We start from the raw sequence: 26,368 nt of genomic DNA on the forward strand, positions 1-26,368 counted from the left end.
GAATTCAAACCTCCCTCCGCTGCGTCTGCCACTGAGGCTCCCTTCGCGCGCGCGAAGCCCAAGCCCTCCTTTAGCGGCGCGCATGCCCAAGAAAGGCGCTCGCGCCGCCAACATTTCGCCTCCTGGGATCACGTGGCTGTTCAGGTGTTTCCATGCGCGCGAGGGGGGGTGTGGTCATTCGCATGCGCGGGCCTCCCAAGAAGTACGTTGGTTCGGAGGGTCCCCGGCGCGAGACGCTGCGCTCCCTTTGCCTCTGAAGAAACGAGCCAATCACTCGCTTCGTCCCTAAGAGCGTGGGCTGATTGGCCTCGCTCCCGGTGTTGAGGGATCTGGCGGCCGGTTCCTTTCGATGGGCTTCGCAACGTCCTCCGCCGCGTGCTTATTGGAGGGAGGGGGCGGAGCCATTTTAATTCCGCACCGATGGCTGTAAGGGCGGGTAATGGCCGCTGGAGGATTTGCCGATGCCTCCCGCTCTCAGATACCGCTGGTGGAGCCTCTTGCCGGGCTTCAGCAGTTATTATTATCCCACGGCAAGGGCTTTCAAGAGAGGGCAGCCTGCTGCTCAGCGTTTGGGGACTGTGCCGAGTGTGCACCACGTGATTTCTCTGCATTGGAACCTTGTTCACACGTTAAGTTGAACGTTCCACGCTGTGTATACGTGCGTACACGTTTTTGTCTGAAAGTGTGCCCTTGATCATTTTTGTACAGCTCCACTGTAGTTGGTGTGAGTTGAATGTTATATTTTAATAACTACAAGTGTACACCTGAACTATTTATGTATGCAGTTGTACGGATTGTATACATGTTGGATCTAAAGTGAAGGGGCGGGGTACTCTAAACTGGACACAGTATAGATTACTAACCCTGCATATTACTGTGAGGTCTAAAAGAGAGGTGAATACATTGTATTGTACTTCTTGAGACATTTGGTTGTTCACCAGCAGAGAGAATTTTCATTAGCTCAGGGATAGGTAACCTGGGGCCTTCCAGTTGTTGCAGAACTAAACATCTGTTGTTGCTGACCATGGCTAGGTTGACTAGGGCTGGTGAGCCTTGGTCCAACAACACCTCAAAGGCTACATACTCCCATTCCTAAATTAGATGGACTTTTGATCTGACCCAGAAGGGCGAATCTTACATTTTTAAATTGCAACCGGAACTGCCACATAAAAACAGTAAGATCATACAGCTGGGGTGGGGGGAATTGCTGACAAAACCAAGTGGTACATTAGTTTTCATCTGCTATTGTTTGGTCCCACCTACCTTCTACAGAACATCTGCCTACTATGTGATGATGTGCTTGCATCACAAGTCACTGGGTGGGATTTGCAAGTTAAAGTGAAGGGTCACTATCATAGCCACATATGATAGCCTGACAAAACTGAGTCAAAGCTGACTGGAGAGCACTCTAGCTGAGCCTCTATGGAACATTCATTGTTTGTATTGGACTCTCAGAACAAATGTGAGCAGCTTACAATACATTACAGAGGAGTTAAGGTGGAAACCCATCAGTTGACTTCTCTGGTTTGGGGAGCCCACCTTGAAAGTGGTATTTGAGACACATGTTGTTCAAATGTGGATGTTAATATCTTCTAACCAGTGTTTGAAATTTGCCAGGTGCCTTTTGTACCTGACTATCAGCTGTTCGCAACCAAGTGAAGATGCCACCTGACATCTTCACCATTTGGAAATGCATGTCTTGGCCAAAAATAGCAGCTAGACATTTCCTTTAGGCAACAGTAACCTTGGTTTAAGGAGCCATTTGGCACCTAGCTTATATATCTAAGTTCCTAACAATGCTTCAAACCAAGACGTCTTTAACTAGGCACCAGCTGCTGGATATAAGCTTACAGATGCTTTGCTCTTTCCTGGTCCTTTTCACTTAAAACAAAAGAGCCTGTTGGACCAGGCCATTGGCCCATCTAGTCCAACATCCTGTCTGTTTAGTGGGCAACCAGATGCCTATGGAAAGCCCCAAAGGACCTGAGTGTAACACTCTACTCTCTAATGATTCCTAGAAAGTGGCATTCAGAGGCATACTGCCACAGTGTACAGAGCTAAGCCAAGGTTTTGGTTAGTGTGTCATCTGAACTGGGACTCGCTGTTAACCCCCTTCCTCACTAAGCACAATCTGTAGCCTAGGTTTGTTTACTTGGCAGCAAAAATGAACAGGTAGGAGCAAAGTGGCCGCAAGCTCATCTCCAAGAACCTGCACATTCATGAGATCCCAACGTGCCATAGTTTGACTTACCATTTTGTGCAAACCTGGCCAGCGACTGTTATTTAGCTGCCAGCCAAAGACAATACATTAAGAAGGAAGAGAAAGCAGTAAGAGAACCACTTAAAAGTACAATGTGTTTTCACTGCAAACAGAACACTCAGGATACTTTGCATGGATATGATTTTCACTGTGGAAACTGGATAGTCATTAATGTTTGTAATTTTATGACCCGTGCAAAATTGAATGCATGAATCAATAATAATATTAGCACTAGGTCTTCAGCTGCTTCCACATCTTGTTGGGATTCTTCATATCCATTGTAATTCACTTCATGTGTTTCTTAATGTTAGAACTGGATGCATTTATGGCCTTGGTTTTATTTGTGCAACTAGTCTCTTTGAACTCCTTGGACCCAAAACCTAAATCTTGTTGAGGATTATAGGCTTTATTGTTATCACAAATTTAAAGGAGTGTTTCATTTGTTCAAAACTATTTTGTTCCGGCTTGGACGACTTTACAATCTGTATTGTGGGGTGGGTGGGAGAGAATATTAGCAGACATAAGAACAACATTATTGATACGATCTCTTCCACCTGCAGGTGGCTGACTTCACATCTGTAACAATGTCCAGCATAATAAAAGAAAGACTTGAACTTCAAATGGCAGAATTAGAAATGCTTTTTTCTATGTTTCCTGATAAAGGAGAAATAACTCTTCGGGATGAAAATAATTTCCTTAATGCTCAGAAATATCTGAACAATACAAGTGAAAATCTACCATATATAATTGAATATTCAGTTGCCGTTACTATTGATGAACCAAAGGTGAGATAATCTGTTTTGGGTTGGGATGTTTTTCTTTGCTTTATTACCTTTTAAAAAACATAATATTTTACTTAATTATTAAATATTTGTGCAAGCATTTCTACCTTCAATAAAGCCAACGTGTATTGTATTGAGCCAATATATTAACTTAAGCCAGTGTACTATATTTCATGCCCACAGCTGGAGTTAGCCTTAGCCATTCATGCTTCATTTAGTCACTTCTGTATTAAATTACAATACAGTGGTATGGTACCTCTGGTTGCAAACGGGATCCGTTCCAGATACTCGTTCGCAACATGAGCAAAACGCAGCCCACGTCTGCGCGGGTCGCGATTCACTGCTTCTGCGCGTGGTGTCATTTTGCGCATCTGCGCATGCGGTGAAACCCGGAAGTAACCCTTTCTGGTACTTCCGGTTTGCCTTGGGACGCAACCTGAAGCAAAGGTAACAAGAGGCATGACTGTACTGTGATGTGCTGCATGCAAAGCAGTCACTGAAGACTGGAAAGTTTTGTGAACATATGTTTGCTTTTTAATTTTAGGCAAGAGTAAATTTGCAGGTAGCCCTACCTCATGACTACCCTCAGGTGCCACCACACCTTTTTGCAAGATCAAGTGCTGTAGACAGGCAGCAACAACTGCAGCTCAACAAGGATCTCGCTTCTTACATTGCTTCTTTGGAGCCAGGAGAACTTTGTGTATGTGCTGCTGTGCAATGGTTGCGAGACAACAGCATAAGCTACTTACAAAACGGCAAAATCCACTGCAAAAATGTGCCAAGGGAGAGCGAAGTTAAAACGTTATTCAGCCGGATGTGGATTTACAGCCACCACATCTATAGACAAGAACTAAGGAAAAAGATTTTTGATTGTGCAAAGAAATTAAATCTGACTGGTTTCTGCCTAACTGGCAAGCCTGGAATCATTTGTGTGGAAGGTGTCAAAGAAAACTGAAGAATTTTGGCACGTTATTAGATATCCCAACTGGAAACACATTTCCTGCAAACATGTCGAGAATAGAGAGATTGACGGAAATGGGGATAACCTGCGTCTCTTTCAGACTTTTGAAGATTTACAGTTTCAAGCCCATGGTGACTACGGCCTGAGGAATGACTATCACATGGACCTTGGACAGTTCCTAGAATTCCTTAAGGGTCATCAAAGTGAACATGTATTTCAGATCTTGTTTGGCATTGAAGGCAAATGTTCTGACAACTAACAATAAGCTATGTTTTTAATTTTCTTGTCTCTGTTAATAGAAATGAAATCAATCTATGAATCTGCCGCAAGAAAATAAAAGTATGGATGAGTGAATGTGACAAGTAACTTAAAAGGGCACGCACAGAAACTTTGTTTAGTATTTGAACAGTTAGCACATCAGTTTGTAATTTTGTTCAGAGCAAAACTTCTCAAATTGGCTGCAAGAGTAAGGGGGCTTGATCTGTACTGAGCCAGATGAATGCCACATCTAAGTCCAATCCTGATAGGCATTGTTCCCCACAATCTAAGGTGTCTAGGGAAGGAGTGGACAATATTTTTGAGGTGAAGGGGGAAATGGTTGAGGGCACTAGCAGTGGCCAGGGCCAAAGTGAGTGGGCACACCTCTTTTTTATGTCCTTCCTTAAGCCATCATCAGTTCCATCCCTTTTCTCACAAACATGCACTCACAGCAATTCATTCACTCCCCATTTCCCTTGTATCGCCATCTCCCCCATTCACACACCTTCCTTTCAGTTTTCCTTCCAAGGTGGGTGGAGGGAAAGAGGCTCCTTTTTTTCCAGCCTAGAAATGAAGGAAAGGAAGCAGTTGGGGCAGGAATTGAGTAATCCGTTTCGCCACTGGTAGCTCACAGTAGATGCCAAGGATGCATTGGGGACAAGGTTGTAGGAGACAGAGGGCTGCACTCAGGTTGTCCATCTGTGCTCTAGCATTTCAAATACAAATAATTTCCAGCACCATTAACTAAAGTTTGCAGATATTCAAGCTGAGCCACAAAGTAGTAGCAGGTTCACACAAAAAATTTTTTTTGTTATCTCAGGCCCAAACTGTACAAAGGCTATATATTAGAAGATACATGAGCACCTCTTTTGGATGTTGTACCAGACATTGCATAGTTCACATGCTCATTCACTAAGGCATGAGTAGTTACGCTACGGAACATCCAGTAACCTTCCTGACTGATGCCTCTTTGTCATTGGTTTACCGGATGGCTTCTCTGTTAAGAATGTGCACATGCCTAGCAAACTACTGACTCAAACTACTTTTCCTTGATTAGGAACATTTGATCTGGCATGAAAAAACTTATACTTAGAAGTACTTAGCTTTTTATCTTGCTTTTTCTATAGGTGTCACCAGAAAAATACTAAAAGAAATAGCTGAGACACTTTTAAACTGATGATATATTGCTTTGTCATTTGTTTGCAAAAAAAATTCATCTGAACTTAAGCGCAGAACTGTAATATATGACCATAATTTCATACAGATGTCAAAGTATATGAAAAGTACATTGTAAATGTGCTTCTACAGTACTGCTCTGTAGTAAATTTAGCAGAGCCCCTTCAAAAGAAATATTTAAAAACTGCCTAAATTGATTTTTATTCTCTTAGGCATGTGCTATTTTAGCTTAATTAATTAGCTTAAAGTGAAAGAAGTGTAACAATTCTACCAAAATTTCATGGCTTTAAAAAGTATTCAGTGCTGCTAGAAAAGAAAAGAAATACATCCTGAGTTCTGACAAATTGTGCTATGATTTGACAAAAGTTGAAAGCTACCAAATATCTGAGTGCTTCCAGTATTGTTGCAGTGCTGCTGTCTTTCTGTTAAAAGTTCCCAGTCTGTATTTTCATGGCTTCTTGGGGCCAGGTGTAAGAGTCTGTCAGAAAGCTTTCATAGTCAGTGCTATAAATCTGGGAGCGGATGAATGCTTCCTTGTCTTCTGGCTCAGGGTGGAAAGTGGCTGTGTTGTTGCTGTAGGCATTCTCTGCAATCTGAGAGAGCAAGACAAATCCCTCATTGTTAGACTTCTGCATTGACCTGAGAGGTAGCATAGTGTATAACGAAGAAAGTTCAATTTTTGGATATCAAGTATCAGATTCTTATCAGACTGATACCAATGAAGCTATAATCTAGCCATGAAAAGATGAAAATATGCACCCAATTTTCTGGAAGAGATTGGCAAAATATACATCTTGAAATGAATTCTGCTTTAGATTCTTTTTCTTGGTTGGATTGTATTTCACACTTGGAGAAACAACCCCACATTTGTAACAGAATGCATTCTCAACAGGGAGCTGCTGTTAATTTGGGCTTTCTGATGAGTGTTCACATATGGTAAGTGTTTGAATACATGTTTGCCATGGTCACATGCCTTATTTTCTAGATGAAAAATGGTAATATAATGTGTGAACTGGCTCTTTATAGCCCAGTCCTCACCACCCCCGCCTGTGGACATAACTGGCACTGATTTCCTTGGGACATATTTCTAAGAGAGTATGTTCAAGAGCAGGGGTCAGCAAACTTTTTCAGCAGGGAGCTGGTCCACTGTCCCTCAGACCTTATGGGGGGCCGGACTATATTTTGGGGGTGGGTGGGGGAGAATGAATGAATTTCTATGCCACACAAATAACCCAGAGATGCATTTTAAATAAAAGCACACCTACTTGTGTAAAAACACCAGGCAGGCCCCACAAATAACCTAGAGATGCATTTTAAATAAAAGGACACATTCTACTCATGTAAAAACACACTGATTCCTGGGCCGTCCATGGGCTGGATTTAGAAGGCGATTGGACCGGATCCAGCCCCCGGGCCTTAGTTTGCCTATCCATGCTCTAGCAAAAAGATCTCTAATGCACAAGGCACAGGTTTCTTTGTAAACAAGGGGCAAGTTTGGATCCATTGTAAGTACATTTTTAAAAAGTAGAATGGATACTTTCCTCCTACAGTAAGGTATGAAAGCATTCAATTCTCTGCACCTTGATAAATTTACCAAAACATATTTATTGTGGCCAAAATGATTTTGGAAAGCCTAAGAAACCAAACATGAGCTGACTTAAGAGAAAATCTTCAATCCTGTCATGCCAGTTCATCAACCCAACATATTCTGCTCTGAAATTTGCTTTCAAAATTAATCAGAGCTGCTAAATTTGTAGAGAAGGAAATTGCCTCCCATTGGTACAGCGCCAATACTCTAGATCAGAAATACTGATGGGAGTTTGTTGCATACTCATTTCTTTTCCATATACATGTTAATAAGCATTCATTTTCTCACATCTAAGAACATATCCCTATAAATGTAGGTTACTAAAATATATCTGAATATGTTCTTGTAAATATTTCTGTGTTACATATGAAGGTGAGATGGAAGTCAAATGTTAGTGTTTCTTGTGTGTCTTTTTGCTTTATTAGGCTGGAGAGTATTACAAGTTAAATATTTCCAATTCAGATAAAAACCAGGAGACTAGAAGCTAGATGGATAATACAAACCCATCAATTATACTGACTATTGTTTCTAACTTAAACAAAATTATTCCTATAACGAAACAAATTTTCTAGAGCTGTTCACAAACGTTTTTGCCAAACAAATAATGCTGGAGAATTTACGCAGAGAAACTTGCATAAGTGTGTTTTAACATCTATAAAATATATATATTATAAACTTGAAGAGAGATGAAATATGACAACTCTTTCTACATGCAGTTGGAACCAATTACTACATAAGCCTGAGGGAATGAGTTCGTGATTAGAAGCTTACTGACAACAAAGACTGATCTTTACATGAAAGATTATCTCTATCCAGCTCAGCAATAAAAATAAACCAACCTCCTGGGAGATAAAAAGGAAATGAGGCCCAGAGGGTGAAAGATCAAGGACACAACTACACAAGGACCAAACTAGAGTTTCAGCCATGGTCTGCTGTCCCTTTCCATTTTCAGGAATTTGGACTGGTTAACCTTTCCTCCAGTGACATTTTTCCAAACCCCTGCAACTGCTATTCACCCCATCAGGGAAATCATATATGCCGTGCAGTGTAGTGGAATATTGGCCTAGGACGGCTTGGGTTCAACTTGCCAATCAGCCATGGAGCTCACCAAATGACTGTATGCTGGTCACTTCCTCTCAACCTAATTCATAGGGCTGTTCTGAGGATAAAGGGGGAAGAGAGAAAACTGATTCCTATCCTGAGATCCTTGGAAGAAGGTGAAAATATAAATGTATTAAATAATGAAATCCACCTTCAGTCTTTGACAAATCATAATAAGTCTGTTCTTAATTAGGAAATGCAAAATGTACTTACTTTCACAGCAATTTTCAGAGAGACATCTCGAATTGAAACTAAAGGCGGATACAAACGGCCCTCCTCTAAATGTTTATCTGAGACCTGTTGACATATGACCTAGGAACAAAACATAAGACATGTTCTTTTAAGCTCTCATTAAACAGGTATTTTTATCTGAAAACCGACTGCCAAAAATTGGATGTATGCAACCATTTTTCTATGGCAGTAGAAAACCATTTTTCTATGGCCAGCATCAGCAGCCACATCCTCGGGCAAGTTCCAGGACCCCAAGCAGCTGTCCCCTCTCTTTTATTTTCCCCAGCCCTGTTCTCTAAGCCACCATTTTAATTTCCCACAATGCTTCTGACAGCATTGCTCCAGGGCACTAGGGAATTTTAATGGCAACAAGATCCAGCCACTCTGCATTGCTTGGCACACTGCTGCTGCTGAAGTCACCAAGCAAACCCTACAGGTCCCACCAAAGGGGAGGGAGCCCACCAGAGGGCACTTTGTCCAGCACCCCCTCAAATCTGCACCATGGGCAGCTTTTTCCAAATTTCATATGAACGTGTTCACAGAAATAAACTTCTGGACTTACCAAATCCCGCTTCAGTAATGAAATGGGAGCATAGGATAAGTCAAACAGAACCATGTTCATCACCCAGAAAGCCCTCATGAGCACACCTCTTTTAAAAAGGTCTCTGATAGGGCACACAAGGAAAAGGATGGAACTAGTAAATAATTAGTCATAGGCATGGGGGTGGGGGTGTTAAAAAGACATTCTTAGTCTTACTCAGCATTTATATAGCAATTTTCCAGAGCATACAAAGTGCTTCTCAGTAATCATGCTGCATGCATCCTGAGAACCTACATTTGAAAATCTATTAGAGAGTTAAAAGAGATTAAGTTTGAGACATATAGAAACCAATACTCATGAGTGGAGGGCCAATGTATGCAGCATGGGTGGAAGTGGGATTATACTTGTCTGTCGTGGTTATTTATTTAGATAGGACACTGAGCTAAGAAGACAGAAATAGCAAAGCACTTTGGTCACAGAAAGTACTGTGGGAAATCATTAACCACCACAACAAATATGTAGACAGTGACTGGAATCTGCTTGACAGAGTGCTTGACCCCACCAGTTAAATAAGGTTATAAAACGGAGACAATCTCCCCTATTTTACTTCTAATCCACATCTAAGTAATTCCCAAGGAACTGGAGGAGCCACCTTGCCTTTGGCGCAAGCAGTGATGACAGACACACGATGGAAGAGATGCCAAGAACTGACTGGCAAGAGAAGATCTGCAGGAAAGCTTCGCAAACTATGAGGTGGTTAGTGTTGAGAATTTAAAATATACAGTTTTTTCTCAGATTTGATCCTATAATAGATGGTTCTATGATCCTGATTTTCCTTCAGTGTTATTTTTCTTTCAGGGATACTTTTGAGATTACACACACACACACACACACACACACACACACACACACTTGAAAAGCAGGAACAAGACATTACAATCAAAGTACAAAAATAATCAGGTACCACTGTTAACGCTAAAAAAGCTAAAATAGAATAAAATTCTAACAAACCAGAGTAGCTAGTACAAGTAAGATGAGCAAAAGAAAGAGCAGAAATCACCTTGCTGGAAAAGCAAAGTTACCATATGTCAGGACATAATGCATCAATACCCAAACAAGCAGCAGAATTTTTACTCGGAGAAAGAATTGCCTAGTACTATGAAAGTTGTACTTCCCACCTCCTCTTAACAGAGACTTGCAGCCTGGCAGCCATAGACACCAAGGAATTACATGCAGGTGCGCAAGGCAGAGCCCTCTGTTTCTCCTCTGCACCCAAGCCTAGAAATGTAACAGGCTAATGCAGAAAAGACAGGGCTCTCTGTCTCTCCTCTGTGAGACACCCCCAGGCTATTATTTTGGGCTAATTTACAAGGCAGGCTTAATAGGCAATAAAGATCGTGTGTCTTTTTTTTCCTTTCTTTTTTTAAGGAAATGGCGAAATAAGCTACTGGCAATCATTATTATAGTATAATCATTTATTATTTATGAATCCACAAGGGGGAGCTAAAATAAAAGGAGATATAAACCTGTTTGTTTTTCCTGTGGCAAATCAGTAGGATTGCTTTTTCCTGGAATTTCTTACCCCTCACAGGTCAGGAATCATAGTTACATTTGCATACTGGTGCAAAGGGAATCATACTGCTACGTGACATGTACTGATTTTCATCAAGTTACATACAGTTAGGCATAAAAAGGTGGCAACATCCATTACCATATAATGAAAAGCCAACATAAGGATGGTGCCTGCTCTGTGGCAGGGTTGAATAATAAGAATTTCTGAACTGGAGAAATATTTTTCTTACTTTCCTTTATAATCATATTAAAAAGAAGGAGAAGGCTAGAGGCAGGCAGTAAATTGCTACATGAATTCATGAAAGATGGTGCTAGGCAAGTGGAATTTCTGATCACACACACACACTTTTCATTGGTAGATTCCCCGACTTTTAAGGATCTGGCTCCTGGCCAGTGTTTCAAACATACTTTTAAAGATGAAGACAAATCTTGAAAGATAACAGATAACACTCTTCTTACTGTGCCCACCAAGTGTACATTTAATGGTAGGACAACATCATGATCAGTGCAACTAAACTTCAAATTATAAACATGTTAATTTATTGTGCTGTTAGTTTCACTATAATGAGACAATACCTACTCAATTTTCCATGGATACTGTCCAAGAGTGAACACCTTGCCCTTCTGATAACATATTTTATCATTGAAAAGTTAATAGGGTGATCTCTGGAATGACTAAAGCATAGCATGGGCAATCGCAATAATTTACCAGCTCATAATCCTTTGACATTTTACTTTTGCTTCATCAGGCTTAGAAGAATGCCGCTTGTCATCACATTAAAATTGCCTACAATTATGGCATTATAGTCTACAGGGCCCTAGATTTACTATCCACAAATCAATGCTGAACTCTACTTGGCATGCAAGTAAGAACACCTGAAAGCAGGACTTGCTGTTTTTACAATGACTAAACTGTGTTTTTTTTTTTTTTAAATCAGTTTTAAAGGGACAGGTGACAAATTAAGAGACCATAGGCTATGTACACATTTAGCCTTTGTAAAAGCACATGAGTTTTTTTCATAGTGCACTTCTGTACGTAGCAGTTTGCAGTTGTACACACCTTTGCATGATAACGTCATCTAAAGTGGCAGCTACTATCCATATTGAAGTATGGCAAACTGCTACGTACACATAGTTGGGAATGTTTTCAAACTAGAGTGAAATAGTGTTCTCTATTCCTCTTCCTTCTATTAGTGTTTTCACAGAACTTCTCTCTCTCTCTCTCTCTCTCTCTCTCTCTCTCTCTCTCTGTGTGTGTGTGTGTGTGTGTGTGTGTTTGACATACAGAAGATATATACTGGAACACAAAGCTGGCTAAGTTACTGTACTGCTTCCTTTTGTCTATTTTATTCACAGACAAGTCACAGCTCCACAATACCAGTAGCTCTGCCCCAGTAAGAAGTAACCTGAAGAAGTGTCCTCTGTGTACACATGCAGGCACATACGCTTGTGAAGTGCATTATCGACACAAACTGGATTATAACTGTTACAGCAGAGAGTGCTTTAGATTGACAAGTAGTATGGGGCAGAGACAACATGAAGATGATGTCATGTGCACAGCACCCCAAAAAGGTGCTTGCATCCAGCACTGAATCCACATGATCACACAGTGTGCACATACCCCCAGTTACAAATAGGTACTCATGTTCAAACTTTTCCTATCCCTGTTCATTACAGACTCTTCCTCTAGCAAGGCCATGGCAAGAGGTTATCTTTTTAAAAGATTCCTTGGTTAAGATCCATTGTACAGGCTGGTTTTATATTGTTTCTTCTTTTGTTTTTCCATGGACTGGATCAAGATGGGTAGAGAAATTCAAACTATCGGAAGCCAGCATAATTTATGCTGGAGTAAATCATGCCAATGTAATTTACCACTATTCCAAACTCTTTTCAGGAGCAGGTCTACTCCTTAGCCTGGCAGAGGGAAAGCAAGCCTTTAAAATAGTTTGATTTACACTACCCTTTTTGCTAGTGTAATTTCCACTGGGTTGCTAGGTTGCATGATTGAGCAGAACAGGGTTTGGAATGGGTTGGGTCTCCCCCATCCTGTCCTGCTCCTGCCCCTGTTCAGGGCCTTGGTTCAACCAGCTGAGTCCCAGTTGAGCTGCTGAGGCTTGGCTGAGTCAGGATGAAGGACTTAGATTGGAGAATCTCCAACTGAGCCAGATGTGGGACTTGTGAATCTGCCCGTTCCAAAAGCCATTCATCCCAGGGATCTCAAGCTAGGTTACAAAAGATTCTCATACTAAAAAATACATTCAAGTTTGCTATCTGGAAAGCATGTGTATTCCTATGGTGCCAGGATTATTCAGGTAGCATCTCCTGCTCTCAATTATGCATTGTGTGAAGAGATAAAATGCTTTATTTATTTATTTATTTATTTATTCATACATACATACATACATACATACATACATACATACTTTACCCCACCCATCAGACTGAGTTGCCCCTGATACTTCTTCACAGGTCAGACACAATTGTCAAACCCATTACTTGACACTAAAGTTTACAGAGCATAATTGAGACCAGACGTAAGTGCTCCTGTAGCTTCAATATGACTATGAATCAGACTTTGAGTCATTAGGAGAGTATGTGCAGGGCAGACATATGTGTACACTGTAATCTTAAGCATACCTACTTTGAAATAAATCCCACTGAGTTTAATGGGGCTCACTCACAGTTAAGTGCATAACCTTAACATTTAACTAAAGACCTAGATGGCAAAATCTGCACTCAGTGTCACCATCAACAGATGTCTGCCTGAAGAAGTTATTTTAAAGTATCGCTATCATTTCTAGTACTTTCCACTCCTGCTAAAAGAGTCTGTAAAAGAAACCAATTTTTGCTGACTTCCTCTCAATTTTAACATTTGAGAGGCTTTGCATGCTCCACCTTTCATTTAAGAAGTTTCCAAAGTACTTTACAAACTATACATATGAGCCCATTCTAGAAAGTTTAAGAAGCCATGTCTTTTAAAATAGACATGGCAGTTTAGGGCAGAGAATTAAGACTTGCCATATCCAACTGAAATTACAGGGAAAGGTTTTAGCCATGAGGATAAAATTAACCAACTTATCCTCAGTCACCTCCTATGTGAAGGATCACTGCCCATCTTGGCTGGTCAAAGCTAGTGAAGAGAGTCTGAGCTTATTCCTGATTTTTGCACATGGAAGGTCCAAATGGTTCCCTAGGGAAAAACACCTTGATGGTAAATTGTAACACCTGGGGTTTCTGTGAGGAAATCTTGCCATTCTTTAAACAAACAAACAAACAAACACACACACACACACACACACACAGAGAGAGAGAGAGAGAGAGAGAGAGAGAACAGCAACAAATTACTTGCTAGAGCAATTGCTGCCAATTCTCTGCTAGAAGAAATTCACAGTTCTGCATGATTTTACATTCTGAAATAAATAAAAGGTTCAACAGTACTCTTTCCTCCCTCAAAACAATGTAAGAGAATCACCCAAAATTAGGACTCAGAAGCTTTGGTATATTAACCATAGGCATGTGTCCCTCAATACACATTCAGTCTATGTAATAGGAGAAGTACTGCTTTTGTTTCAGCGCTGGTTTAATCCATCAGATTTCTGATGAATTCCTGTCTCATTACCTTACACTGCGACCATTACACAGAAAGTATCAGTTTCAGTGTTTCAGATAGTATTCAGGTGTGTATGGCCAGGGAAGATGGTGTGGTCTGGAGAGAGTTCTGAGGGCCAGATTCTGAGAGTCAGGATGGGGGGGGGGGGACATTCAGTCCTCAGGCTGAGGTCCCTCACCCCAAACTACCAGTCTGAAGGCCCTACAACAACATGCTATCATTAACTGATGTGCCATACATGTCTTTTTCGGGGCAGACATTATCAGGTATATAACAGTCAGTACCTCTGCAGTTGTGAGGAAAATTTCTTCACTTATATGTCTTATTCCACATGCAACAACTCCAAGGGCAACTCCTGGAAACACATAAGCATTGTTACCCTGTCCAGGAAAAAATGTGCGTCCATCTGGAAGAGTGACACGATCAAAAGGGCTTCCACTTGCAAAAATGCCACGTCCCTAAAACAAATGTTTTGCAAATGTTAGTGGATGGAGGAAAATCAGAACCTGCATCTATATCTATAAAACAGTGTTTTCATAAAGTAACTACAGTATACCAGAAACTTACACAAAAGTCACAAAACAAGAATTTTGCAATTCTAACTACAGTCATACCTTGGGATGAATACGCTTCGAGTTAGGCAAATTCGGATTGTGCTCCGCGGCGACCCGGAAATAATGGAGCGCGTTACTTCTGGGTTTCGTCACGTGCACATGCGCAGACCGTCAAAATGACGTCTCGCGCATGCGCAGAAGTGCCAAAACATGGTCCGCGCATGCGCAGACACGGGTTACGTTCGCTTTGGGATGTGAACGGGGGTACATCCCGAGGTACCACTGTATGTCTCTCTCCGGTCGGTGCATTGTCAGCATCAAGGCAAGTTCCAAACCAATCTGAACCCAGTAGACTTTTGTATCATAATGTCTCTTTGTGTCTGATATCTTGCTGAGACATATGATAACAAAATGGAATTATGTCTATTTCATATGATATCTATTACTTTACTTTTCAGTTTAGGAAGAACTGGAATTTAGTATCTTCAGAACTAGTTTCAGCCATCCACATAAATGCAAGTATGCAAAACTGAGACTCACATTATGACTATGTGAGATATATACAGTATAAAGGCAATCCCTCATTTATGTGGGGGTTACGTTCCAAGACACCACACATTTAATTGTAATTGTGTAAATCTGAAACACAATTGAAGAAGTCTGCAAATATCTTGTTCCCACCCCCATCCATTCTACCCGTTTTTGTGATGTTTCTGGGTTGCTTCTGGGTTTGACACGATGAATGTGTGTGCAAGTTGCTCACATACTGAACATGCATAAAATGGGGGGGGGGTGTATAAATAACCGCTCTTCTAGGAAAAACCATAATAGTTCACAGTGATGCCATCATAATCTTTAATGCAGTTCGTGGCCACAGCTTCTACCTGCTAAGGTAAAAAGTGGCATGAAAGAAAAACAAATCCAACAGCCCTTCTTTGCTAACTTGCTATCTGCTGAGGTTTGAGTGAAACAAGTAAAATAGTTAGTCCAATATGCATGAAACTGCCAGCATTGGAAGATAAGGTCTGTAAATGCTTATTTGTCATCCTTCTTAAAAGGATTCACAATGCAATTCTATGCATGTCTACTCAGACATAACTCCCTTTCAGATCAGTTGGGCTTGCTCCCAGGTAAACAGGTATAGGATTGCAGCCTACATGATTAAATTTAACTTTTAAACAGAAGGATCTTTGTTTAACTTACAGAACTGCAAATATGCATGGAATACAAACAAGAACACTATATAGTTATTCAAAAGAATATCATTTAGTTTGGTGTCATGTAGATTTATAATGGCCTGCTTTATACATTTTGCTGGATGATTAGGTATTTCAGTATATTTTTAGCTCTGGTTACCAGGTGGAGCTGCCCATTGTAACCATATTTTTTAAAATATTTGCATTCCTGTTTCATTCCTGCATTCACTCTAATGTATACATTTCAGTGGGCAAATAGGACATGCTTAATATTTGTTTTCTATTTATAGAATTATAAATTTGTCCTGCATCAGTAGAGAAATTCCAAGGGGAAAGTACTTGACCCAAAGAGAAAGTATAAAGACTGCAATTCATATGCAGCAGGATTTAGATTATACATCATTTCATTTCAGCTACGTCCTCCCAAGTCAATGGACCAGTTAAAAGACAAGTTATATGGCTTAGAGAACAATCTTGCTGCTCCAACATCCCCAGGTTGATGGCCGGAGAGGATCAGAGCGATGGGTTTGTGCCTCTCCTCTAACAAGAAGAAATGCCACCAGTTTGGGGGAGCTCTGCTACAGTGGAGGCTCCATCTGGAACCAGGTAAAAAGAAGCCAGCAGCAGAAGCAATAGCAAGATGTAACCCCCAAAAATGAGATCTTTTATGGGTGGGGCAATGGCAGCTTGGTGCAATGGCAGCTTTGGATCCAATGGATTGAAAGCTCCTTGGTCCCATGCACCTCTGCCAATTTAGAGATGTAATAGCAAAAAGGATGAGGAAACTACCTGCCACCCCCACCTTCAGCCATGTCTTCTCTCTAAGCCCTCTATGTACCTGTGGCAGGGTATGTGCCGCATGTATGTCTGTCTATGTGTACATGCAAGAGTGTGTGGGGTCACCACACCTGATGTAAAGTGTGGAGTAGGCACACAAACTGTTGGCATGTGGCCTCCAGAAGGCTGGCCAAAAAAGGTTAGCCACTCCATTTCCCCTCGGAGCTCTTGGGTGAGGTTTGAAGCGAGGTGTCATGAGTACAAACAAACAAGGTTTGTTTTTTAAATATTGCCCGCAAAGCATGAGGGGTTAGAAACTTTCATTTTTAACATATAAGTCAAGAATCTAATTATTCTACCTTGCTGCTGAAATAACGTTCATTAAGTACAACCAATTCAATATCAATCAAGGTTCTTTTCTTACTTCGGTTAGAGTGTAGCAGTCCTCAGCAGAGCATTCTGCTTTGCTAGTTGGGTTACTGAGAGCAAAAATAATTGGCCTCTGGTTGAAGGAAGCCATATCCTGGATAATCTTTTTTGTAAATGCACCACCAATAGCAGCAACTCCTGAGGAAGACAATGGGAAATTTGGATGAAGTAACTGTTTTGATTCATAGACAAAAGGCAGAATCCACCATAACCTGTCCTGTTGCACTCATATGCAAAGGAAATGTGACATTTCATTTCAATGAAGCTGGTGCTTGAGATATTTCCAGCCCAGAATGAGACACTTCAGGATCTTAAGTAGTTGTAATATTGACACATATTCAATTGAGTTGCATTAAGCTGTACGAACAGATAGATGCTTGAGTCTTAAAGAGCTGCAGTTTAACATATAATCTTCCTGTTTTTCTTCTGATATCTTAGGCCTCTCAAAGAAAGTATAGTTCAAAGTCTGGCTCCCATAATTTTTATTGGCTAATTGGTCTAAACAAAAAGTACTGGCATTTGATCCACATTTTGTAGAGTTTATGTCAATTTTGCTTCTAGACTGTTAATCATAAGAATGTCAACCTTTTCTAGCCAGAGGGTATAATAAATTAGAAAACATAATTTCACTTATTCTTTATGGCTACTTTTATTAAAATAATTGTTTCTGGTCCAACAATAACAAGTCGTCTTCCTGAACGGTGTCTAGCAAGACTCCATATATGGCATTTGCTGAGACTTGTTTTAAAAAAAACCTTGGGAAAGTATCAGACAACGAAGCAATTCCCGTCATGCAAGGAGAGATTTTTTAACAATTAATCATCCATACAGAAAAAAACAATCTCAAATTTGATCAGTCTTTCTTGCTACACAGCAGATACACAGCAGATAAACATGGTATTTATATAAATTCTTTTCATGTTCCACACTCAATGCTATACATTACGTTTTGAATATACACAGCTACCTGAATGTAACTGTTTATACCCTTTTTCAGTAAATGGAATTTAGTAGTGATTATTCTGTAAGGTATCCTGTACAGAATAGGGTACAGAATAATCCCTCTTAAATTTCATTCACAGAAAAAGCGTACAGAATAATCCCTTCTAAATTCCATTCACTACAAAACAATGTAACTACATTCAGGTAAATGTGCAAGTTTTTATTCATAATGCAGTTATTGGAAAAGAATTTAAAGATGGGGGAAGGATAAATTACACACTATTCTGATTATATTATGCCTCAGGCAGCAAATGAGAGGAAGGACATAACCCAGGGAGTGGATTAAAAAGTATACATTGACCTAAAGCTATGAGTTCTTCCTGACGTAATGAATCGCTTATCCATTACTTACACTACAGTTCAAAATTTTCTAGAGCTTCACCTGGTTTCAACCTCTGAAGGAAACAAAACAAAGCTATTTTATAACTGCTAACATCACTTCCTGAGGATGGTTTTTGGGGGTTAGATGACTGTCCTGTGATCTTTGGATGAAGGACAATATACAAATTCAATTAATAAGAATAATACATACTCAAAACCTATTTTTATACATTGCATGCATATTCACAGCGTCTATATCACACAATAAAACAAAGAGGCAAAGGTAGTATAGGTGGTTGGACAAATAGAGATGTAAGTGTTACCTATAAGAGCAGTTGGCCTTAAACTGTTAACAATATCTTCTAGATTTTTCATTTCTTCATGTTGATGGGCAAACTGTTCTTTCTCAGCTGTTAGTGAGGCACGGCCCTAAGTTTAAAAAGAGATTTAATTTATTAGAAATATAGATTTGCATCCATTCTGTGTTTTTTGTCTCAATGAAAGGACTCAACTTGTCCTCAAAAGCACACCTATCTTCTCTCATCTTACGAGTCAATACCGGCCACGTGCCAAAACTTGCTACAACCATTCTCTGATACTATATTACACTTCCCCCAATTAAGAGCAGGTAGGTTTTACTAAGCATTTTTGTACCTCTTTGGAACAATAGATAGGATTTTTGAGAGAGATGTGTTCATACAACTTCTGGGAAATCGTTATCATACACCTGTGTGAGAAAACCTTCCAAAGTCCATTTGGTGAAAACCCATTAGATCTGGGGAGAAGGTAGTTGCACTCATTTTCAGGGGGGGAAAACCAAACCTTCTGATCAAAATTCATGAGCGACGTTACCCTGAAATACCTTAACTTGTTTGAATGTCTTATCTGCTTAGTGATCTTGCATCAAAACTCTCTTAAATGGTTGTGAATGGGTATCCCCATTTGCCCCCCAACAGAAACTACTGACAAATGAAAAATGCAAACTGCCTCTTGTATTCCACTGATTGGTAAAGTTGGCACCTGGCCCCCTCAATCAATTAATATACAGAATGAAGGACTAGAAACAGCTTGCACTTCTCCGGTAATTAATTACACAGCTCACAAGAGGCTTGTCTATCCTTTTCCAAGCTTCAAGTAGAGGAAATTGTACGGAATTTAGAGAAGGGCATATAATAAAGCCAAGATTTTCTCTCTAAAACTAGGTGGTCTTAAAATGCCTATCAGCAGCCTAGCTAGGATGTTTATGGAGAGAATTTTCTTTTCTGAGAGGGATAGCAGGCAGAAGGTGGGTTTTAAGATTTGAGGTCCACTGCTATTAGTGAGTGTGGCATGGAACGGTAGAACAGGAACATGGTCAACTGAGTACATAAAAGGAATGCATTTTAACTGATAATAGGTATGCTAGATTTCTGAAATTCAAAAACATGAGTGTAGTATTTCTCACCATAAGCTGGCTAGCAGGGGTGATACGCACCATTCCAGGTCTCAAACCTGGAGTAACTGCAGCTGTGTGAAGGAACTGGAATTCAGCACTCAAGAAGAGCCAGTTATCACTTACATTACATAGAACAGGAGCCCTTAAATGGCATTGTGGGAAAAGGCATGCTTTTTGTGCCTCCAGAAGTGTGGGCCCTCCTAAGCAACCACAGCAAAGCTCTAGGTCAGTGAGAGCTCACTTCTGAATCTGAAGGGGGTGGAAGTTACAAAAGCAGCCCCCTAGAGCCATCATGATTCAAACTGAAGAACTACTGTCCAATAAATATGCAAAAGTGCATACAACTGAAGGGCATCTACTTCAAATGCCTATTTTGACGTTTTGTGGCAAATTATGTGGTTTGGTATTGTGGTTCCCTGCCCCACCCCACCCCCCAAATTAGGCAAAAGTATAATAATGTATATACAGGGACCTGTGTAAGTCCAGAATGAATAAAGAGAAGAAGGGTTTTAAAAGCTGTCATAACACAAATACATTTTTCCATTTAGAAAATCTATTATAAACACACGTTCCCAGGTTTGTGCTTTGGTACAAATTACCTCACTGCATTTGTTCTCTTTCTTCTTCACTTCCCTGGTCGGTAACCACAAGTCTTGGTATTTATATAATGGAAAGCAATATATTATCACCAGCAGTATATGGTTCAGGGTGACCACAAGACATAGCATAGATCTGTCACGTGGCTAGCAATAAATATGTTGCTGTATGCTAGACCATGCCAGCTTCTTTCAACTCACCCTTGATTTATTTGGGGATAGCTATCGTTCATCCCCCTCTTCTCTTATAAAGTTTTCTTTAGAGAACGAATTACTGGGTTTTTAGCTGATATAAATATGTACTCATGTAATTAATAAATGGTTATAAAAATTTTCTTAGTATTGCTACCACAGAACTATTCTGAGAAACTTGTACCTGGCCCCCTTTGTGACCAAAATGAAAAATTCACAGTACCTTTGGTCACCTTCTGACATACTCATGAAGGCCAATTTCAGGGCAAAATTACTAGGCTACTAAGTACAGTGCTGTTTTTAAATACTCCAGCAGGTGTCACTGGGATTTTAAGAAAATACATTAGTTAAAAAACAAAAACAAAAAACTAGCATAAAACACAGTTAATTTATAAATGTAAAAATGCAAAAAGGTCTTTTTTCTAGTTATACTATAGTTAGCACAAATCTTATCTATCACAGTGCAAAATATTTTAAATTTAAAAACTGCTAATCTATTTTAACTATGCATATAAGTCTCCCCTGCCGTATCTCTAAGGCTGAATCCATTTGTTCTCCCTTTGCTAACTTCGTTAAGTTTCACCAAATTCTGATTACTTTCAGGCAAAGAAACTTTCCCAACCATACCACCTTTGTGCATGCCTTAGGTATTTCCTTTTTTATTACCATTTCCCATTCCATTCCACTTTGATTCTTTTATAATCAATTTAAAAACATGGCATCTATTTTTTAACAGCCTGACCACAAGAATGCAATCCAATGACGCTCGGGCACATTTAAGCCACTTGATTATTCTCATCCCCTTTCCCTGAAAAGTGAATTCAACTGGGCTGAAAGGCCAGATTCTCAAAATAGCAGATGTTTAGGGGCCTCAACCAACTTTGTCACGGAAAAAACATTTACTTTGATTCTGGAAGATGCTAGTGGTTACTTTTTAAAAATACCACCTCCATATCTTTTCTTTCAAACTCCTTTCACCCTCCACTGCCACTTTATCTAATTGCCAGCTCCACCGCGACAGTTCCAAACTGTTTACTGTCTAAATCCCCTTCCCCATACAAACTGGTTGCCCTTCCAAAATCATATGGCAAAACAGCTGTCCCTACAGATCCTGCCCATCTAAATATCCCTGTCTTTCAAGTCTCCTCCTCCACTGACAACAGGTCATCAGCACTCACTCCCATATCTGCATCCCCCACTGTTGGCTGTGGGTGATGGCAAACTGCATTCGTCACACACTCTGGATTGATGTTGAATTAGGGAAGATTTGGCTTAGAGTCCATGCTTAGCAATGATGCTGACTGCATGTCCTTGGTCACGTCACTAACTCTGCTTAAACTACCTCACAAGATTACTGTGAGGATTAAATGTGATAATCCCATGCATGCCACTTTAAACTATTTAGCGAAAAGGCAAAATATAAATGAGAATGATAGACAGAAAGAAACATTCGATACTTTCTGCTTCCTTTAATTCAGACTTATCTAGAGACAAATAAATTAGGAGAAAAGTAATATTATCTGCTGGGATTTCCTGTATTTACATGCTGCTCTCTTTGGTAGCGCTGCTCTGGTTTGCCAGAAGCAGCTTAGTCATGCTGGCCACATGACCCGGAAGCTGTCTACGGACAAACACCAGCTCCCTTGGCCAGTAAAGCGACATGAGCGCTGCAACCCCAGAGTTGTCCACGACTGGACTTACTGGTCAGGGATCCCTTTACCTTAACTCTTTGGTAGAGATATGGGCCATGTAATATTAACGACTGCATAGAACTGTGGAGGAAACAACAACAAACATCCCCGCCTCTTTTTGGATAGAGAAACTCATCCAACTCCAGGAATATTATAATAACATTAATATGCAACGTCATCCATCTAGCCAGAAGTTATAGTGCTTCTCACTCTTCCTCATATATATCTCCTATATCGGGGTACCAAACTATGGTCTGTGGACCACCACAGGTACAGGAGTTTTTTAAGGCAGGCTGTTTCTACAGTTATCATTGTTACTGTGGCTAATAGGTTCTAAAAGTGTAAAGATAAGCTATATAACTTGAATTTCATGACCTAATTTTTTTCCCTCTCCTTTTTCTTGTGATTGCACAAAATCAATGCACACAACCTCAATGACCATGTGAGGCCAACTATAGAAGGGTTCCTCAACTGCATCATAAAGCTTCTTTAAATTTTACAGTTTTATGTGAAAGCACACTCCACTTCAGGTCTCACTATTCCAATCCACCAGTCATTAAAGACCCAGGGGAATAGAATGCATTTACTGTATACACACATGGTGATAAGAGAAAGACATCAACTGAGGGAAGGATGAGAATACAATAGCAAATCAAAGTTTCTTTTCACTAAGTCCAAACATAAAAAACTATGCAAACAGCATATGAAGAAGTTGAATAAATCAGCTGTATTATTTTGTTTTTCATGTTAATTTTAAGAATCTCAAAACTATAACATAACTGACCACTTTTATTTTGGTTCTTGCAATATATGTTTCTGTCTTAGCTCTGGCATGGGGAAGAAATGAGGTAAAAGTAACTGATGCAGTCACCCAGCAGCTTTGAATTTCTAACCACTGCTGATACCATAGCAAATCACAGCATGTAGGAAGGGCATGATCTGCTCTCCATCACTATGCAATAGAGTTATTTGAGGCAACACAGCTGAACTTTAAGTAGAAGTCTGGCAAACATAAAGGAAAATATCAGCAGGAAATTATCTCTTATATCAGCATTTATTTTCTCCTTTTGATAAATAACTTCATGTTTGTGGGCCTAAGCCCAGCAGGCTGGTGATGTGAGTGGTGATCTTATAATGATAGAAATGATGACAAGACAATATTATGGGACTGAAATTGGCTGTAACTTTTTTTTATTACTGATGTAGTAGGCTATGGCATAGTCAGTGGGTATGCATCCTGAATCAATCAACCCACCTGCTGATTGATTGCTCCTTCAGGGTCGATCCTGTGTCTCCCCATGACACAAATCAAATGGGGCGGTCCCACCAGGATGCCAGTAGGATGTTCTGTAGTCCGATAGCCCCCTGTGTGGACCACCAGACAGACTCTCCAGCACTTAGACTATGGATCCAACCCAATACCTATTTCTGCCATCTGAGTAAGCCCCTCCCTGCCAGCTTAACAACAAACCAATCACATCTGCAACCAAGCCCATAGGTCCCAGTAAATAGCCATCAGCCAGGCCTCATTGCCACTTGGTGATAAGTATACTCTGTCAGGCTGGTATAAGTCCAATTTATCAAATGTGTTGCCAGGGTGGCATGTGATATGACCACCCAACTGTGCTATGCAGGACATAGCTCAGTTAACTTTCTCCCATGACTGGCTGACATTTACAGGCAGTGCTGCACCTCACCAGTGGTGTTGCTCCAGGTTCTCAGACCAGAAGATGGTCAAACTAGGGTGTGTTGCCCACAGGGCAACGAGATCTGTGGTTCCTGCCAATATGAGGGTGATGCCCTTCCTATCAGCCACATCTTTTTCTCCGAGTTGTATCATGATGGCATCTGGCAGCCCAAGGAATTCTCTATTATATGAGCATTTCTTTTCTCCTTTTGATAAATAACTTCATGTTTACTGTAAACTCAAGGGACTGTATCAAACTAAGTTCTATTCAGACTAGACCCATAGAAATGAATGGACCTAGGTTAGCCATGCCCATTAATTTTCATGGGTCTTCTCTGAGCATGACTAACATTTGATACAACACAATATGATTTACATTGCTGAACACACATAAATTGACATGTTCACGGAAGATAAAAACAAAGTTAAACACTCCCCTTAGTGTTTTATGTTAGCTTGCTGAAAAAAATCCAAATTAGGGTCAAATAATATCACCTAAGGAAATTATGGGGATAATTATATTTCCAAAAAACACTGACCCAGTTTCACTTTTACTCGGTTACTTAGCCACCTCTAACACATGTAATGTAAGGAAAAGAAGACATCACTGAGACCTAAGAACATATAGATTGATACCAATATATTTTGTTTCAACCAATAATGTAGAGGAAAAAGTAGAATACTTCAAATAGCATTTGTAGAATAAGGAAAAATCTGCATCACCTTTACAATTAATCCTTTGGAATCAACCATCCATATCTTTTTTATGGCTTCCTTTTTCGGTGTCCCATCCTTTTCCATGGCCATAAGAATCAGATTGGCGATCCCCAGAGCTGCCTTAACAAGAAAAAGGAGAGGGAAAAAAATTAGGTCATGAAATTCAAGTTGTATAGCTTATCTTTACACTTTTAGAACCTATTAGCCACAGTAACAATGATAACTGTAGAAACAGCCTGCCTTAAAAAACTCCTGTACCTCTGGTGGTCCACAGACCACAGTTTGGTACCCCGATATAGGAGATATATATGAGGAAGAGTGAGAAGCAAACATGATGCCTGAATAATCCATATCTGTTAAATTTGAAACAACCGCTTACTGTTTCTCTGATTCTGTGTCCAATGAAAATGGCATCTCTGGAGACATGCTAGAAAGTTATCATGTAAGTTATGACAGAAAGCTGGACTAGGCAAGAAGCATGTTTCTTCAAACAGATGTCCTAGAATAACTGTGACATGGCACCCAATGGACCTCCTCCCGCCACATTCTAAAAAAGTTATGTGCCATACAAGTAGCAGGCTCCAAAAATTCCAAAGGATGAATACAACATTAAAGATCACAAGTAGACATAAACAATATCTGACAACTCTGTTGAGTCATAAAAGCTCCCAGGCTACTCAATAAGACTGACATCTATCTATCTACATACATATAATGGTAAGGCTCAAAGGACAATAGCCATTTAGTTTCCATCTTGCATACAGTTCTTGATCATCATAACAACAGCAGCAATAACAACAACAAATCTCAGATAGGGGAAAGGAAAAGCAGGACTGAGAACTTCAGACAATATAGATATGCTTTTCAGTGCTCTAAACCTATATGAAGGTAACACTAGATTACCAATTGCTTTATGCCATGAAAAATATTTTTTTGTGTGGTGGTAGTCATTATTGTTTTTTACTAATTGACCTTGCATCTGGTTAATAAATTGATTCTTTTGGGTGATAGTCTTCAAATATTATGACGGGAAGGACTGAAGGTAACTGCAAGGGGATGTATTGTATGTGAATGTGAAGAAGAAAACTTAATAGACACAGTCTATAAATTTTAAACTGAAGTTATTTTCATACCAAAAAATAATGATGATGATGGGGGGGGGGGTGAAGCGAGGGGGTTGAATGGGCAGCAAGGGCCAAATGCTTGTATCAGAGTTAATCTTTAACAAGGAAATGCTTCAATGGAGCCTTTGGGTTCTATATACAGTGGTACCTCAGGTTAAGTACTTAATTCATTCCGGAGGTCTGTACTTAACCTGAAACTGTTCTTAACCTGAAGCACCACTTTAGCTAATGGAGCCTCCTACTGCTGCCGCACCGCCGGAGCACGATTTCTGTTCTCATCCTGAAGCAAAGTGCTTAACCTGAAGCACTATTTCTGGGTTAGCAGAGTCTGTAACCTGAAACGTAACCCGTGGTATCACTGTACTAACTGGCCAGCTTATTTGTTTATTGTTATGCATCTGTTGTGCCTTTCTTTCATCCTGGAAGGTGGTGTACATAGGGTTCCCACCCAGGCAAACCCCCATCCAGACACTCAGACCTGTTTAGCTTCAGGAATATAACTTTATTAGGTACTTTTAGCCTTAGTCAATAGTAAAGCTATATGTAAAGGTAAAGGACCCCTGGATG

At 40.1% G+C, this 26,368-nt stretch overlaps 3 protein-coding genes across 12 annotated transcripts in view; 2 read left to right on the top strand and 1 right to left on the bottom strand.

The window, feature by feature from the left end:
- Positions 1-82: 82 nt before the first annotated feature.
- Positions 83-4,357, top strand: RWDD2A (RWD domain containing 2A; the record flags this gene model as incomplete). The annotated part of the gene is given in 4 exon segments (XM_083730750.1): positions 83-202; positions 2,821-3,045; positions 3,587-3,993; positions 3,995-4,357. Coding segments are annotated over 4 exon segments (1,020 nt in total). The 3' UTR covers positions 4,263-4,357.
- The window catches only part of ME1 (malic enzyme 1), a 118,257-nt gene continuing 95,442 nt past the window's right edge, over positions 3,554-26,368 (bottom strand). For all 3 annotated transcript variants that reach the window (XM_083730388.1, XM_083730387.1, XM_083730389.1), the window contains 6 exons: positions 24,684-24,797; positions 18,683-18,788; positions 17,032-17,174; positions 14,365-14,538; positions 8,340-8,438; positions 3,554-6,030 (listed from right to left, as the gene is read on the bottom strand). In XM_083730388.1, the coding sequence (XP_083586514.1) occupies positions 5,863-6,030; positions 8,340-8,438; positions 14,365-14,538; positions 17,032-17,174; positions 18,683-18,788; positions 24,684-24,797 (804 nt within the window). In that variant the 3' untranslated portion in view covers positions 3,554-5,862. The remainder of the gene's footprint in view (positions 6,031-8,339; positions 8,439-14,364; positions 14,539-17,031; positions 17,175-18,682; positions 18,789-24,683; positions 24,798-26,368) is intronic.
- The window catches only part of PRSS35 (serine protease 35), a 152,954-nt gene continuing 135,030 nt past the window's right edge, over positions 8,445-26,368 (top strand). For 7 of the 8 annotated variants that reach the window (XR_014561933.1, XR_014561934.1, XM_083730602.1 and 4 more), the window contains exon 1: positions 8,445-9,654. The gene's annotated coding sequence lies outside the window, so the exon portion shown is untranslated. Of the gene's footprint in view, positions 9,655-16,136; positions 16,437-26,368 lie in introns of those variants that run through there. The other variant, XM_083730604.1, reaches the window with a different exon arrangement.

This window comes from Podarcis gaigeae (genome assembly GCF_964106915.1).
Source record: "Podarcis gaigeae genome assembly, chromosome: 3".
Classification (NCBI taxonomy): domain Eukaryota; kingdom Metazoa; phylum Chordata; class Lepidosauria; order Squamata; family Lacertidae; genus Podarcis; species Podarcis gaigeae.